The 12,965-nt window shown below is 33.7% G+C and overlaps 1 protein-coding gene across 3 annotated transcripts in view; it reads right to left on the bottom strand.

The window, feature by feature from the left end:
• SDCCAG8 (SHH signaling and ciliogenesis regulator SDCCAG8) overlaps positions 1-12,965 on the bottom strand; it is a 111,323-nt gene that overhangs the window by 89,363 nt on the left and 8,995 nt on the right. For all 3 annotated transcript variants that reach the window (XM_039366464.1, XM_039366465.1, XM_039366466.1), the window contains 6 exons: positions 10,857-10,970; positions 8,811-8,933; positions 7,439-7,570; positions 6,162-6,226; positions 4,674-4,862; positions 3,142-3,280 (listed from right to left, as the gene is read on the bottom strand). In XM_039366464.1, the coding sequence (XP_039222398.1) occupies positions 3,142-3,280; positions 4,674-4,862; positions 6,162-6,226; positions 7,439-7,570; positions 8,811-8,933; positions 10,857-10,970 (762 nt within the window). The remainder of the gene's footprint in view (positions 1-3,141; positions 3,281-4,673; positions 4,863-6,161; positions 6,227-7,438; positions 7,571-8,810; positions 8,934-10,856; positions 10,971-12,965) is intronic.

The raw sequence follows: 12,965 nt of genomic DNA, 5'->3' as shown, positions 1-12,965 counted from the left end.
CTACTCACATTTCACCAGAAATATTCTGATTTCACATTTTGAAATATATATATCAGATAATCACAAGAAATAAAGGGGCATATTTTTAAATACAGATGTGAATGTACTTTATCTCATCTTCTTATCATACTTCTCAAGCATGTATTTTGTTCTAATCCGAGACCAAATTTACAAAATTACTCAATTTAGATGTTATTTTCTTGTATGACAGTATTTTAAATGAATTGTTATTAGATAGGCTATTATTTCTCAGGTCCTGTTTGAAACATAATCAGCCTTAAAAGAAAGAAAATCTATTCTTCTTGTTTGACAGTAAAGAAATGCTGATGAAAGAAATGATCCTCAATGAAAGAAATGCTGCTCTCATTAACCATTAACTTGTCATTAAGAGACCTTACAGCCATTATTTTTTTATATTTTGATTTTTCAAGACTTAATCTGTAAAATATATATTTAATATTATTGATGTATTTTCTAGACTTTTATCCCAATCTTCCTCCAGGAGCAAAAGTGACATACAAAGCCTGCTTTCCTTCAATCTTCCCCTACAACAACAACCCTGTGTGATAATTTAAGGTGTCAGAGAAAGTGTGTGCTGAGGTGATGAAATTTCCATGGCTGAGAGTGAATCAGAATCTTGCTTTCCTTAGCCCCAGTCAAACACCTTAGAAAGTATGCCAACAACAGCTTTCAGATTTTAAGATTCAGTGCAAACCTTTAAACCTACACAGCCATCCAGTAGTTTTTCAACAATCACATTTTGTTTTCTTTATTGATATTAAAACATGACATTTGATAGGTAGATAATTGCTACCTTAAAAACATATCTTTCTATAAATTTTTAATTTGTCTCTTTGTTTGTTGTCTACAGATACTAATTGAATATAAATTATTCTAGGCCTGGTGATTCTAGTTTATACAAATACGCAGGCTCAACTCTGAAAATGAAGAATACATGCACAAGCACACTGCTTACACAGGTGCAGTGCTTACCCGAATAACTTTCTCTGCATGTGGCATCTTCAGCAATTCTTGTTAAAGTGATAGGAATAAGAAATTTTATTATTTTATATAACTTTGTAAAACACTACAAAACCTCTGGTTTGTCACTAACAGACTAATTGGCTACATCCTGAAATTATTGAAGTTAATAGTGATATTGTCGTATCACTATTCCTAGAACTGAAGCTAACTGGATTCTTTCAGAGTATACCTGAATTCCATTTGCACAATACAGTTTGATCCCTTAGAAAAATGTTTGTTTCCAACACAAATTCCTTTCAGCTAGATGCAATATATTAATTACACAGCAGATGGCAGTAGCTACCAAGGTAATAAATCTAAAGCAGGCAACATCTAAAATAACCTTTTTATCTTACATTAGAAAAGCTCTTTGATACTATTTACACAGCACTTCATTTTCAGTGCAAGGTATGAAAACTTAGTTCTTGAAACTGAGGAGAGAGAAAATTCACTTCAAGGCTAATGGGTCAATGGCAATCAAAAACAATGCAGCTATTTCAACTCTTCCTCTTTCTGACAAATCATAAATGGGAAGGAGGAGTCAGGGGAAAAGGGGATTTCAGCATATCTGAGACTTAGCTCATGCCATTCAACTTACTGGCCATTACATAGGCTGTATGAATCCAGGTAGTTTTTGACTTATGACAGTTGAGACCAGAATTTCCATCGATTAAGTAAGGTAGTTATTAAGTGAGACTGATTTTTGCCATAGTTGTTAAGTGAATCACTGCCGTTAAGCAAATCATGTGGTCATTAAGGGAATCTAGCTTTCCCCCTTGATTTTACATATCAAAAGTTGGCTGGGAAAGTCACAAATGGTGATCACATGGCCCTGGGACCATCAAAGGTTTGATCACGTGATTGTGGGGATGCTGTGTGACAGTTGTAAGTCACTTGTTTCAATGCCGCTGTAACTTCAAACAGTTGCTAAATGATTTGTAAGTCGAGAACTATTTGTAAATACCTGGATTTGTCTTAATTGCCTTCCAATCAGTTTTTTATTATGGGCCCCGATTCCTTGTCCACTTTCTCCATGGCTTGCATGAGTTCATCCACATCAATCACATCTACACCATTCACATATTTTCCAAACTAAAGGCCTCCCTGGATCAAGTTTAGTTACCCTTTTCTGCACTGTTTCTAATTCTACAATTTACTTTTTGAAGTGCAGCAACCAGAACCATACGTTGTAATTTAGATATGACTAAACCACATATTTTAAAGAGCATTACAATGTTTGTTTTTATTAAAACAATGAGCCATCCAACTCCTCAGTGAGTTTTGGATAAAAAGAACATCTATTCTAAAATGATGGAATATAGAGGACCTATCATGTACACCTAACAGCAGCCCAACCAGATAAGTTAATTCTAGTGTATCATAAAGCCACACTACAAATCTTGCCAGTGTGAAAGTACAAATCACCCGGTGTCTCTTTTCAGCCTATGAAACAAGAAGAGTCCCTTCTTAGCCTCTCTCTCCCATTCTGCTGAAATCCCAGAAAGAGATGATTTAAAGAAAAGGCCTTTAGCGAATTCTTGGGGAGGGGGATGTTCCTGCACCCAAAATCTCACTTTGGTTGGGAGTACATGCAGAAACAGTTTTAAAATTACTTCTTCTATCACTTTTTTCTTTGCTCCTTTGAGCAAAGAATCTGGCCACAACCATTTTCTACCTAGGTGTAGCCCACAATTCATAAAACCCTTCATGTCTATCGTACCCAAACCACTACCTATAGGTATAGAGAGTTACATTAAACCTATATAGGATTATCTCTTTAACATGGTAAAAGATCATGGATGAGGAATGAGAGGTGCATTTATGGATAGAGCATTTCAAACATTTATTTGAAAGTCAGTCTAATAATAGAAAGGAGTTTAGGCAGCAAAGTAATTGTTGTTTAGTACATGGACCACTTAATACTATTCACCAAACATCATCAAAGATATTAATGGATTAGGACAGAGTCCATTAAATCTAGGATTCAAGGCGTAAAGTAGCCAGCAAGATGCCTCTCAAAAGCACATAAACAAAGCATTACTTTCAGCCTTCTTGCATATTGTAAATGGTAGACACGATTTCAAATACCTAAACAATTGCATCTTTGCACAATTTTACCTTGGTTCTTTCCAAATTAGCTTCTTCAGTCATGTGTACTGCTTGTTTCACTTGTTCATAAGCTTTGCATTCCCTCTGTTGCATTTCATTTAAGTTTATTCTTATTGTAGAAATGGCTGCCATTAACTCATCTCTCTCTCTTTAAAAAAGAGAGAAGAAAGATCAGTATATTAGACAGGTAGGAGATACTTCATCGAGATAAAGAGCAACATTAACATTTAGTAACATTTCTAAGCTATTATACAGAAACTGCATTAGATTTATATCAGTTTTTTTTTTTTTTACAAAAAATAGGCACAGTCTGCCACATCTTTACATGTTAAGTTGTAAATTAGCAAAAATTCTACAATAAATAGTTTAGATTACAGATCAGGAAGGGATAACCTGGGCACAGCTACAGCACCCTTCCAAAGAACTCTCCCCCACCAATTGCTGCTGAAAGTAATATGGCCAAATTAATTTTCAGCTGCTTTTTGGATGGAAGGACAGTTTAAGGGTAGAGAAGGAAGAAATTTGTCTCCTAGAAGGTTCCTACTCCCATGTCCATCAAAACCAAACAGAAAAAAATTAGTCAGAAAAAATATAGCTCTATTATTTTCAATGATTTTATAGCATGATCAGAAAGCTTCCTATAAACCTGCAGATTTTCATAAATTCCAAGCCCCCAAGCCCTCAAAGATTGCCTAAAAGAAGGAGGAATAAATAATACATATATGCAGGATCCAATCTGGGTCGGTCACTGGGACCAGAAATACAGACTTCTGAGCTTTTGGACCAATTTCTGATCTATTCTTAAGGAATTCTCTCTACCGGAATGTGCGCTTTGGGCTATTCTATGTGTCTTATTTATCTGGTGCTTGGGTGGGTGTGGCTTCCTGGGACATGTATATTTGCTTTTGTTTGTAATACATATATGGCAGACAAATTATTTGTACAGCTGTGGTTATCGTCAATTACTTACAACTCTGATTTCAATTGTTAAATAGAAAATAGAGAAAATGAAACTGGGGCAGATCCTCATTCTGTTGGTAAAATTCTATTGTTTATTTCTGAATCACCTTTTTTGCAATCAATGATTCCCATTTTTTAATCACGTATACATGTAAACATACCATTTGTAAAGTATGGACTGGATAAACGTAATGTATAAAAAAGACAAGTGGATTATTTATATTTACTTGATGGCTCCACTCATTCTGTTGGGAATGTAGATAAATACTGAGCCTTTTTAGGTTCTTACCAAACAGAAGTGCTGTATAAAAACTTCTTGTTCTGTTAAAGGAAAATGGAAGCCGTATGTGAAATGGAGCTTAGAGACTCATTTAAAAACCATTTCACAATCAAATAAAGCACTCTATTAAGAGTCTACAATGGGTGGCTGCTGAGCAGGAAGATACTCTTAAGAGGAATAATGCTTTTGTAAAGATTCCTTACAATTGCACTAAAAATACCGATTTTCATGAAATACTTTGTTACAATTGTTATACTCTGTGGAGGTTTTTTTTTAAATTCAGAACTATCCATCTGCTTACTTTGTTAGTCTTTCAATGGTTTGCATATGGACATTTGAATGAGTCTGGGAAAGAACTGCTTCATGCTGTGCACAATTTAAGCAAAGACCACCAGGCCTATTAGAACTATTTGCTGCATTGATCAAATGCTGATGTTTTAATCTTCCACTCAGCTCTTCACAGTTTTTTTGGGACTCTGATAAAGCTTTTCTGCAACAATAAGAATATAAAAGCATTATAAACAGAATACAAGATTGGAATACAATAATGATTAGAAAGTAACCTAACAACTTTTTTCTTACTGCTTTAAACTCTCTAAAAGACCACAGATTTGTGCCACATTAAAGAACAACCAATTTATTACCACATAAACCTTTCATGGATCGCTATCCACATTATCAGATGCATAAAATATTTCCTGAGTAAAGATTACCATATGTCAGTGAAGGCTGGGAAAGAGGGAAGAAAGAATAGCGAAAGAAGAACTGAGACACAAAATGAATAGTGACAAATAAAAGCATCATTCCAATATTACACAGATATTTTTAAATTAAAAAGCTGGATAATGTGTATCTAGAGCATGATAAGAAAGCTTAGTCTCTGTTTTAGGATTTAAAAATTTTGTGTGTTTGTGTTTTTTTTTAATGAAATGAATCGAATGATAGTATTTTAAACAGTTTGTATGTTTATTTGCCCACTTCAGATTTTGGCAGGAACCAACTGAAACAGATCTAGTTAATCCACTTCCTTCAGGGCATTCGTCAACTGCACACCAGCCTCCTTTTCAACAACATTTTTTAAAAAGGGAAAGTTAGAGACAGGGTGATAGTTAAATAAAATTATTAGTTCCAAGGATGGCTTCTTAGGAGGGGGTTCAGGAAGTACTGCTCCATTCCTTAAAGAGGCCAACACCACAGCGCCAAGGGTCATTTTTATTTGTTTTGTGGATGTTTTTACAGTTTTAAAGTTTTTTTACATTGTTTTACTTGTTTCAGAATTTTAGAATTGTAAGCTACCCAGAATCATTTGGATGAGTTGGGCAGAAATTGAATGAACGAATGAATGAATAAAATTACTGTGCAATCATAAAATAACCATGCTGCAAAATAGAAAGACCCAAATCTTTCACAAATAACAAATATTTTTAAAAATATTATTTTAGTCATCAGAAGGACATGGAGGAACTGAAACAAGCTTTATTCCATTCTGAAAGTTTTATCTGTATAAAATGGCAGTATGGTTGTAAGGGATTTTTTCCCTTTAGATACTGATTGATGTTTTGCAATAACTTAGCAATATTACTAGGGAAGCAACAAACATACATCTAATTACATATAGAAACAGACTCATTATTAAATTATAAGGCACATGTCACAAACTTTTTAAGAGCATACAAAAAATAATGTGATTAATTCCTACTGACTTATGGACATACATAATGAGGCAAAATGAAATACTTTGATAGAGGCATAAAGCATCAACCTAAAATATATATATACTTTTTTTTACCGTAAAGATTGGATCTGAGCTTCAAACACTTCAGTCTTTTCTTCATGAAGATATTTTAGTTTCTCCTTTAAAATAAAATTAATATCTATCATTTGTTTGCTTATATATAAGACATAGTCAGGACTGCCAGGGCATCAGCAAAATTTTAGCCTGTCTGTCTTCTACCATATCGGGCAGTGTTTCTCAACCTTAACAATTTTAAGGCCTGTGGACTTCAACTCCCAGAATTCCACAGCCAGCATTGCTGGCTGTGGAATTCTGGGAGTTGAAGTCCACAGGCCTTAAAATTGTCAAGGTTGAGAAACACTGATATAGGGTATAGAGTTTCCTGCCTGAGCAGGGGGTTGGACTAGAAGACCTCAAAGATCCCTTCCAACTCCTCCTCCTCCTCTACTACTACTACTACTACTACTACTACTACTACTACTACTACCATATTAAAGTTATAAAGGCTATCTGACTCCATTAGGACTTTGGATACCAAACCTGCACTAGCTGAAAATAGAATAATTTAAATTACACAGCACCCACTATGCCCACCTAAGAATAAAATTATGTAGTCATATACTAACTCATTTTCATCATTATTAGGTCCTGTGCAAAGCACATCGGGCAGTAAGTGTTTTCCAAAGGTTTCGATCATTCTCAGCATCGACTAACTTGTTTTAACAAAGCATTAACTATTGGATATTTTCTGTTAAATTTTCTATGTATTATTGATTAGAAATGCCAGAAACTGAAATAAGGCTCTTATAGAGCACATAGAACTGTAAAATACAGATCCACTGAGTTAAGCTTTAAATGTCCAATCAATTGCTTAGGGATTTAGATGATTTTATTTTTGTAAATTTCTAATATTTAAATCACAATTTTTCTTAACCTTTTTAGATAGACAATTTAATTTTAACATTCAAAGACAAAACATGTAATTAAAGACATACTTCAGTGGGACATGATTTGGTAAATGGTTATTTTAAATTATCCAGACTTTGTTTTTCCTGCCATATTGAAAATTATGATCCTGCAGCAGGAATATGTGCAGGAATACAGAGCATTGGCTGCATTATGTATAATATTCTGATGCATCCTCCCTTGCGATCTTGTTTTTATTTAAATTTAATTGTTTTAAATGATTTTTGTAGAAAATACAGAAAAGTTCAACATAAAATAAAATGCAGTAAAACTGCAAAATTAAAATTTAAAACATAAAAGTAGAGCATTTTACCAGAATGATAAATTATTAATGCTAAAATAATCAACATTTTAAAAATACTGACCAGTTCCTGTTGCCACTTTTCCAACTCTAATGTAGGTGCCTTGGCTTGCTCAGTGACATGACAAGATGCTTTAGCAGCTCCACAAATATGAGAATGATCACCATTTATACCACCAGATTTTGAGAGAAGGGTCTGAAACAAATGCATATACATAGCACACACATTGAAGATATCCTATAAATTTATATAATGTTTGTTATTGCTCTTGTTATATTTATTCATAATAAGCTCAATAACTAATGATAATGATATAATTGTATGTGTTATAGTATTAATATAGCAAATTATCGAACTATTTCCACAAGTTATTCCTTCCATTACAACATCATCTCTGCACCATTTCCAGATCTTTCCTAAGAGCTTTATGACTTACAGGAGAGTTTTAGTTTTAATAAAGAGATCAGGACAGAAAAACAATGTGCACAAATGAAATTCTGCTGATAAAATGAGTGGAAGCAACCATTAAAGCCATTAAAATATATAATTAAAACAAAACTCTGCATTTATTAATTTATGAAGACTAAATTTATTTCTATTTTCAGTGTATCCTGTTCTACAAGATGAGACATTTAGTAGTAAACTAAACCTATCTGTATGTCCTTCACATTTAGAAAACTTAAGAACAGAAGGCTTTGTCTGAATCAATGACTGAAGTGCCAGTGGAGGAAGACAAAAAAATAAATCCAACTGAGTAAGAGCCATTGTCAGGCCTATGTCATGACAATACAGGTGGCAAAACTTTGCTATTTCTCCAAACTTACTGCATTTTCTGATATCACCCAGCAGCCCTACTTAGAGTAACCCGCTTCATAGTCAGGACAGGCTGGGCCTCAGGATCATCTGCAAGACCATGATAAGAAATATTCATGCAATCTTACAGATAACGTCACTCAGATTTCCTTGGAGTTGGATTCTGATTGGGCAAGTCCAACCCAGTTGTGATGTTACCAGTATCTAGACTAAGCTTGATTCTGTTATGTCTGAGGACATGGTTAATGTCCTTCTGTCTTTTAGTTTGGCTATCTTTATGTTAAATTATGACCTCTCCTTCAAACAGAAACTAGATAGCTCTTTACCCAAAATGTTTTAACAGATCCTGCCCAAAGCAGGGGTTTGGATTAGATGATTTCTGAAGTTCCTTTAAGTTCTTATTATTTTATAAAAAGACAAAAAACTAAATTAACTCTGTCCTTATGAACACTATGTGCAATACAGATCTATTTCTCTGTTTATATATCTGGTAACGTAAGCTACAGGTATGTGACATATTTTGATGAATTATTAAATTTCCTACAGATTGATTTTGTATTAAATAAACTTTTAAGACTACATTTTCATTTAAATTTGATATTTTAAATTCCATAGAACTTACTGAGGCATTGATGACAGTTTGCTCTCTCAAAGTCCGTTCTGTTTCCATTTTTAGATCATTTTGTAGCTTCTCATTTTCAAGTACAACAACATGTATACGTGTTTTCAGTTCAGATATTTCTTCCTAGAAAGTTGAGTATGCATATTATAAATATGTTATTATTTAAACATAGAATCAATGCTTTTCACAAACATAATGACAGAAGTATAGTTAACATTTAATTTTGCATAAAATCTTATATCAATGGAAGCATAGCTGAAAATTAGTGACACATAAAACAATAAAAAGGGATTTCTGGCAAGTTTTAGCATGCTTGAGATAATATACTACTGGAATAATCTGAGGACTTTTTCCTTTAATAAAAAGATCATTTTTCACCAAAATACTACTAATATTAATAAAACATGAGTTTTAAAAATAAATTTTCCTTATTTTTTAAACCTGCATAAAATCAAAGAACTGTGTTTTTATCATTTGCTTAGCAAAATGCATAGATTTTTCTGTAATAAGAGTTCTAAACAAATAGAGGGAAGCTTTATTACATACAAATGAAAAACAACCCATTTTAACAAACTTCAAGCAAGCCTCGACTGACATTTGTTCAATTGCATTTGAAGTTACGACAGTGCTGAATGAGAAGAAAAAAACAATCCTCAAATCCATCATAGTGTCCACAAGGTAACATGATTATGATTCGAATAGTTGGCAGCCACCTTGCAACTACAATAGTTACAGTGTCCTGCAGTCACGTAATCATCATTTGCGATCTTCACTACTGCCTTCTGACAAATGAAGTCAGTAGTCCCAAAGGTATTTTTTCACGAGGCAACTGGACTTTCTTGTTTTTCTTTGAAGACATTTCACTTCTCGCTGAAGAAATTTCTTGGATGAGAAGCGAAATGTCATCAAAAACCCCCAACAAAGTCTAGTTGACTCATGAAAAAGCACCTTTTGGACAACCATGACCTGGATGACTGAGAATCTCCATAGACAACAGTCAGTTGGGAAACCAGCAGGTCACAAATGGTGATCATGTGATAGTGTATCTAACAACCATATGGGATATGCCTAATGACTGCAACTGGAACTGAGGGAAACACTGTCATAAATTAGCATGATCAATGCCATCATACTTTAAAACCGTATTGCTTAGCAAGAGTTCACAGTTCCAATTAACATCGTTAATCAATGACTACCTGTATTCAGTGAGAAATGTATATGAAAACTATGCATATGTGAGCTAAAATTATACATATAAGAAGGGGCATGCTACCCAGATGCAGATACAGAGCTATGTTAGGGAAGGATAACTAGAAAACACTGGAGAATAGAAATTAGCATCCTACTGTCAATATATTCTTAATCTAATCAAATGGCAACTACAGATCGTCCTCAACTTACAACCATTCATTTAGTGACCAAAGTTACAATGGTATTGAAAAGAACGTCTTACTGTATGACTGTTTTTCACATTTACGATCATTGCAGCATCCCCATGGTCATGTGATCAAAATCCAGATGCTTGGCAACCGATTCATATTTATGATGGTTGCAGTGTCCCAGGGTCATGTGATCCCCTTTTGCGACCTTCTGACAAGCAGTCAATGGAGAAGCCAGATTCACTTAACAACCATGTTACTAACTTAACTGCAATTATTCACTTAATATAACTGTGGCAAGAAAGGTCGTAATGTGGGGCAAATTTCATTTAACAACTGTCTTGCTTAACAACAGAAACTTTGGGCTCAATGGTGGTCATAAGTTGAGAACTATCTGTAAAATATTTGTTACATATTGTTCAAATCCTCATGTTTTTAATATGGTATTAGAAATAGTTACTTCCTATTTCAGGTACATCTAAAGCTATCGGCTGAAATATACTTTTCACCAATAAAAATAAAATGAAATGCTTTCTTTTCTGTTACTAAACAAATTGTCTCTGTTTATAATATAATATGCATAATTGTGGGATTAAAACTTCAAATGTTAATAGTAAATGAACAAAGCTGCCTCAAAAGAACAGATCAAAATTATTATTTACGATACCTTGCAGAACTTGACTTCCGCCTCTAAATGATTAATATATTGAGACTGATCATTAATGATGGGAACAAGTTCAGAAAGGGCAGGCAAACTGTGATCAGTAGCTTTGGATGTTTTCTAGAAGAAATTAAAAAAGACAACAGTCAGAATTACATGTTTCAGATAAGATTCTTTCCAAACCGTTTCATATTAGAATAGTATTTTAAAGTAGAATAATTTGCATCAAGAAATCTATCAAATGGGTTCCCTTCAGTAATGGAATGCTAAGTGCTCAGAAAGATAGGAGGCCATTTCAAAATAGGCTGAGGTCTTCCTGAGTGGATGGATATAGGAAAAAAACGAAACAAAGCTTGAGAAAGCAAATCCTGAATTTCTGCTACAAATGTCTGTTAGCAGATTCATATTTTTCACTCAAAAAAAGTCCCTAAGCAAATAAAATTTAAACACTGCTTTGTAATTTTTTAAAATTTTAATTAAGCGCTCACTGTTCTAACACTGTTTGTGTATTTCTTTTACAATTAAGCACGATAGATAAAAATTGACTTTTAGTTTATTATCTGACATATATTTAATCCTAACTGAGGTAATATGCATGTACAGACAATGCACAAGCATTGATATGTAAGATGGAATAAGTAATTTACCAAAGGACTCTTGGACTACTTCTTTTTGATGGGCTGAACTATTTGAGTTGATAATAAGCTAGACTTTCCTGGGACCAACTATTTAAAGACCATCTTGTCTCGACCTCTGTGAACACATCCATCCCAATTCCTAACCTCCTTATAATTTTTTTTAATTGGAACACTAGACTGCGATGAGAAAGAATCAGGGCATAGTTATGGTGGTCTTCATGTTTTCAGATGGCCTCCCTAAGATGCACATTTATTTATTTATTTATCATACTTATGCCTCATCACAATCTAGCAACCCTCAGATACCTGCATAATTATAATACAGTAACATTTTAAAACAGCCATGGTATAGTTAAAATGACACAATTAAATTAAAACTCTTCCAACTAAAAGAACAAATTTCAATATTAAAACAGTAATGGTTTCTTTTTATTTGTAAACTGTCCAGAATCACTTAGGTGAGGTAGGTGATGTAGAAATTTGATGAATAGTATAGTATACAGTATAGTATTATTGTATAGTAATACATACATAAACAATAAATTAAAAACAGTGATAAAGTAAGAGAAGATGCTGTTCTAAAACTAAGAAAAATATATCTTAAATAAGTCTATTCTTAACATGGGGCCCCCATGTAAAAGTTGTCAATTTCCTAATAATGTTATTCCTTGCACTGACTTTAGCTTTAGTATTCAGGGAGTGTTGTTTAAATGAAAACGTCCTATCAAGTGTCACACCAAGATATTTCAGTACTATATTCAATTCCCTTGCCATATAATATTCAATCTGACCCTTGCATCTCAGTTTCAAAGGTGAAAAGCACACACTTGTGTCTTATATTGGGCCTCAAATGATTGACAGTATAATTTTTGTCCTAATTTTTCAAGTGCTACAGTGAGTCTTCCAGCTACCTCATCAAAATTTGATCCTTGTGTGGCCACTGCTGTTTCATCTGCATAGATAAATAATCAGGTGTTGTCAGGAACTGGTTGATTATTTGTATATATATTATACTTGGAGACAATACATTTCCTTGTGGCAGTCCATTCTTCTGTAACATCCATCTACTATTCTTAACCATTAAGCATCATGAAAAATCTCTGATTCTGTAGGAGAGTATCAATAACCCTAGTAAGCCTATTGTCTCCAATAAGATTATTTACCTTATGTAATAATATTCTATTGATTGACAGTATCATGCGCTGCAGTTCGATCTACAAAAGCATTCCAGTAATTAAGAAGAAGCCCAAAATACCAAATCTACTTCTTCACAGGTTATTCCTTAGCCATTAAGAGATTATTGTCAGGGTTCTAACTAGCGAACCCAACCAAGCATGCACCATCGAGACAATCCGATCTCTTAATGCAAAACTTTATTGAGTACATCACTTCAGCACACATGAAGCTCTGGTTAATTCCTACGCAAATCACTATAATTAAAATATAGAACTCTCCCTCCACCTATTAGTGCAGGCCA

This window comes from Crotalus tigris, unplaced genomic scaffold (assembly GCF_016545835.1).
Source record: "Crotalus tigris isolate CLP2741 ecotype Arizona unplaced genomic scaffold, ASM1654583v1 scf7180000020324.788712, whole genome shotgun sequence".
NCBI classification, from domain to species: Eukaryota; Metazoa; Chordata; class Lepidosauria; order Squamata; family Viperidae; genus Crotalus; species Crotalus tigris.
Note: the sequence above shows the minus strand (reverse complement) of the source record. Positions and strands in the feature narration are given on the sequence as shown.